General features: G+C 30.7%; 1 protein-coding gene across 1 annotated transcript in view; it reads left to right on the top strand.

The window, feature by feature from the left end:
- Positions 1–5,532, top strand: part of LOC106467394 (hemicentin-1-like) — a 31,511-nt gene that overhangs the window by 7,510 nt on the left and 18,469 nt on the right. The window contains exons 2-3 of the mRNA XM_022395571.1: positions 1,054–1,104; positions 4,369–4,704. Coding sequence (XP_022251279.1) covers positions 1,054–1,104; positions 4,369–4,704 — 387 coding nt within the window. The remainder of the gene's footprint in view (positions 1–1,053; positions 1,105–4,368; positions 4,705–5,532) is intronic.

Raw genomic sequence — 5,532 nt, 5'->3', positions numbered from 1 at the left:
ACATGCTGTAGTTCATCTGTGCAAGATCCAACACTATACAGCTTCTACGTGCTGTAATTCATGTGAACAATATCCAACACTATACAGCTTCTACGTGCTGTAGTTCATCTGTACAAGATCCAACACCATACAGCTTCTGCGTGCTGTAATTCATCCGTATAAGATCCAACACCATACAGCTTCTACATGCTGTAGTTCATCTTTACAAGATCCAACACTATACAGCTTCTACGTGCTGTAGTTCATCTGTACAAGATCCAACACCATACAGCTTCTGCGTGCTGTAATTCATCCGTATAAGATCCAACACCATACAGCTTCTACGTGCTGTAGTTCATCTGTACAAGATCCAACACCATACAGCTTCTGCGTGCTGTAATTCATCCGTATAAGATCCAACACCATACAGCTTCTACATGCTGTAGTTCATCTTTACAAGATCCAACACTATACAGCTTCTACGTGCTGTAATTCATCTGTACAAGATCCAACACGATACAGCTTCTATGTGCTGTAGTTCATGTGCACAAATTCTAACATCATACAGCTTCTACGTGCTGTAGTTCATGTGTTCGAAATGAATCATTCTACAATTATATGTTGTAATTCATTCGAGATATGAAAAAAATGGATTTCAATAAGCACGCGACCAGACAATTTGTGGTATCAAAATTTTTTCTGTGGCTTTGTCAAGTAAAACATATTTATAATTATCATTAATTCTGAGTTAAATAAATTGGATAAATTTAATTTTACGAAACGGAAACCTTTACAAAAGACAAGAGTTAATTTTGGAAACGAATGGCGAATTCCTTTGTAGAAGAATAGATTGACTAGATACAGGAATCTTGTAATGAAATATAGAATTCCATGCATGTTTGTTTCGTTTTAGTGTTCACTTTCTGTGTAATTTCTCCACGTCTTATTAATAAGTTATTAAGTAGTTCAATCAATGATTTAAGTACTGTTTTATTTCACTAAATCTCGATATTTAAGATGATTTTAGCCCTATAAAAGAGATATCTTAAATCTACGAGTTTTTTTTTTCTGTAGGTAATCCAGGAATTGAGTTAAAAACTGCTCCAGCACCCGATAGCTCTGCACGTAAGTTTATGTTATATTGAATATGTGGACATAAAAAACAATATATATGTTAAGGGAATCTACTCGATATGCCTGCTCTTACAAGAGTCCGTACAGGAAGACAAAATGGAATTATGAAACACCTACAAACACCTACAAATAATCAAATGCACAAATGAATATATGTATATATATAAAAAACACTCATCACATTAAAATAAGTAGGTTTAAACATCTAAGCGTATTTCTACTATTCTCATTTAACATCTAAGCGTATCTCTACTATTCTATTTTAAATATCTAAACGTACCCCTACCGTTTTCTATAAAACATTTAAACCTATCGCTACCGTTTTCCTTTAAATATCTAAACGTATCTTTATATTCTTCTTTAAACATTTAAATCTATCTCTACCAATCTCCTTTAAACATATAAACGTATCTCTACATTCTTCTTTAAATGAGAACGGAAGATATACGTTTAGATACTTAAAGGAGAAAAATAGACATAGATTTAAATGTTTAAAGGAGAATGGTAGAAATACGTTTAGATATTTAAAAGATAATGATAGAGCTAAGTTGAAATGTTTAAAGGAGATTGGTATTTAAAGAAGAATATAAAGATCCGTTTATATGTTTAAAGGAGATTGGTATTTAAAGAAGAATATAAAGATCCGTTTGTATGTTTAAAGGATATTGGTAGAGACAGATTTAAATGTTTAAAGGAGATTGGTAGAGATACGTTTAGATATTTAAAAGAGAATGGTAGAGCTAAGTTGAAATGTTTAAAGGAGATTGGTATTTAAAGAAGAATATAAAGATCCGTTTATATGTTTAAAGGAGATTGGTAGAGATAGATTTAAATGTTTAAAGAAGAATGTGGAGATACGTTTATATGTTTAAAGGAGATTGGTAGAGACAGATTTAAATGTTTAGATATTTAAAGAAGAATGTAGAGATACGTTTATATGTTTAAAGGAGATTGGTAGAGATAGATTTAAATGTTTAAAGAAGAATATAAAGATACGTTTAGATGTTTAAAGGAAAACGGTAGCGATAGGTTTAAATGTTTTATAGAAAACGGTAGAGATACGCTTAGATGTTTAAAGGAGAATGTAGAGATACGTTTATATGTTTAAAGAAGAATGTAGAGATACGTTTAGATGTTTAAAGAAGAATGTAGAGGTACGTTTATATGTTTAAAGGAGATTGGTAGAGATAGATTTAAATGTTTAAAGAAGAATATAAAGATACGTTTAGATGTTTAAAGGAAAACGGTAGCGATAGGTTTAAATGTTTTATAGAAAACGGTAGAGGTACGCTTAGATGTTTAAAATAGAATAGTAGAGATGCGTTTAGATGTTTAAAGGAGATTGGTAGAGATAGATTTAAATGTTTAAAGGAGAATGTAGAGATACGTTTAGATGTTTAAAGAAGAATGTAGAGATACGTTTATATGTTTAAAGGAGATTGGTAGAGATAGATTTAAATGTTTAAAGGAGAATGTAGAGATACGTTTAGATGTTTTTAAACATATGTTTTTCTAAATACTCATTCACAGAATACAAACATTGTTTGGCCTCGGTGATTTGTGACTAAAATTTCAAGTTAATTTTTAGCTTCTGTATTCCAATACCGAAACATTTTTAGTATCTGTGTTTGAATAATATAAACATTGTTTAGTCTCTGGGTTCTGTGACTACGATTTCTGTTTACTTATTGTTTTTCAATTATCTACCCCGCAATGTCAGGATTCAAGATATATCTTTCCTCAACAGTTACTGACAACTTTTATTTATTTCATTTTGCAGTAGAGTTATTTATGCCTCCCTATACTTGAATCTTGAGAAAAACATTTTGAATCTTGTCTGTACAACTTTCTCTTCAAGTCCATTTCTGTAACTACAAAGTGTTTTCTATGATCACGTAATAATCAACCTTCTCACGCAGTCTTGCGTTTTCTAATACCTACATTTCAGGACTTCGTCACGGCAATATCAGTTGAAAATACACTTAGGCATAGTATGATCTTCCAGATGTCACGTCCATCGTTGTGGGTCAATTTTTCCAGACGAAGGTTCTTAGTTTACAAGGTTGTAGTATAAGCATTCCTAGGATTTCAAGAGTCTTTGTAAAGCTTTGATATTACTAGAATTCCAGACTATCGCAGTATAAAAGTGGGCTTTCAAAGTAAACCCAATGAATCAAAATTAACGAAACTGCTAGAACTGATGTTAGAGATAAATTATATCGGAGTCTCTGGAACAAGCGCTTGTACTGGTTTTAGCTTTTACGGTTGTAACGTAATTTTATGAAGTTCGGTTCTTCAATCCGGAAAAAAAAACTATATATTAATTGCTCATAAAGGTAGAAATCAGGCTATTTTGTAATCACATTTAAAATCTGTTACTGTATTTCAAATAATTATGAAACCATAATAAAGAACCTGATATAAATACTTACGAAATCACACTGAAGAACTGGGTCTAAATAATTATGAAACCATAATAAAGAACCTGATATAAATACTTACGAAATCACACGGAAGAATTGGGTCTAAATAATTATGAAACCATACTAAAGAACCTGATATAAATACTTACGAAATCACACGGAAGAACTGGGTCTAAATAATTATGAAACCATACTAAAGAACCTGATATAAATACTTACGAAATCACACTGAAGAACTGGGTCTAAATAATTAAGAAATCACACTAAAGAACTTGGTATTGTATTCCAAATAATTATGAAATCATACCAAAGAACTTGATATAAATAATTATGAAATCATACCAAAGAACTTGGTATAAATAATTATGAAATCATACCAAAGAACTTGGTATAAATAATTATGAAATCATACCAAAGAACTTGGTATAAATAATTATGAAATCATACCAAAGAACTTGGTATAAATAATTATGAAATCATACCAAAGAACTTGGTATAAATAATTATGAAATCTCACTAAAGAACTTGGTATAAATAATTATGAAACCTGGTATTGTATTCCAAATAATTATGAAATCATACCAAAGAACTTGGTATAAATAATTATGAAATCATACCAAAGAACTTGGTATAAATAATTATGAAATCATACCAAAGAACTTGGTATACATAATTATGAAATCATACTAAAGAACTTGATGTCGTATTCTAAGTAATGTTGAGGTTTTGCTAAGATAATTAGAAAACTTTACAGTTTATTTTCATTGTTTCACTCACACCTGTAACTAAAACTTATGAAGTTTAAACTCCACCTTCCCCTTTTTTTTTTTAGCTCCACCAGTTATTCACGTTATAGTTGGGGGCAGAGCGCAACTCCCTTGCAACATTACCCCGCCCACCATCGAGGATTCGGTTTCGCTTATACTGTGGTACAGATCGGACATCAACGCCCCACTGTTCACCGTGGATTGTAGAAGTGGATCTTTAGATAAAGCAAAGCATTTTTCATCAGATTTTCTTGGCCAAAGAGCACACTTCGACTTACGTACAAGGCCAGCATTGTTGACAATAGAGCCAGTTAAAGCCGAGGACCTTGGAGAATATCGCTGCAGGGTAGACTACCGTTGGGCGAGAACGCTAAACAACAACGCCATCTTGTATGTAGTTGGTACGTGATTTTTCAAATGGATTTTTTTATTTTTGTCTTATAATTTCTCTAACGATAGCTTTCGATATATCAGATCAACAACATTCCGTGTGAAACGTTATGTTTACGATGAAGGATTCTAAACAGTATCTTGCACAATAAACTAACACACCCTTGTGTAAGCTAATAAAAAGTAAAAATACATTACCAGAAGATAAGTCAGCTAGTTATAATCCAGATAATATCCACACTTAATTAAGTGTTATGATCATATAATATCCACACTTAATTAAGTGTTATAATCCAGATAATATCCACACTTAATTAAGTGTTATGATCATATAATATCCACACTTAATTAAGTGTTATAATCATATAATATCCACACCTAATTAAGTGTTATAATCCAGATAATATCCACACTTAATTAAGTGTTATAATCCAGATAATATCCACACTTAATTAAGTGTTATAATCATATAATATCCACACTTAATTAAGTGTTATAATCATATAATATCCACACTTAATTAAGTGTTAAAATCATATAATATCCACACTTAATTAAGTGTTATAATCATATAATATCCACACTTAATTAAGTGTTATAATCATATAATATCTACACTTAATTAAGTGTTATAATCCAATAATATCACACTTAATTAAGTGTTATAATCCATATAATATCTACACTTAATTAAGTGTTATAATCCAGATAATATCCACACTTAATTAAGTGTTATAATCCAGATAATATCCACACTTAATTAAGTGTTATAATCATATAATATCCACACTTAATTAAGTGTTATAATCCAGATAATATCCACACTTAATTAAGTGTTA

The sequence above is a fragment of the Limulus polyphemus genome, unplaced genomic scaffold, assembly GCF_000517525.1.
Source record: "Limulus polyphemus unplaced genomic scaffold, Limulus_polyphemus-2.1.2 Scaffold2597, whole genome shotgun sequence".
Classification (NCBI taxonomy): Eukaryota; Metazoa; Arthropoda; class Merostomata; order Xiphosura; family Limulidae; genus Limulus; species Limulus polyphemus.
This window is presented reverse-complemented; position numbering and strand designations above follow the sequence as displayed.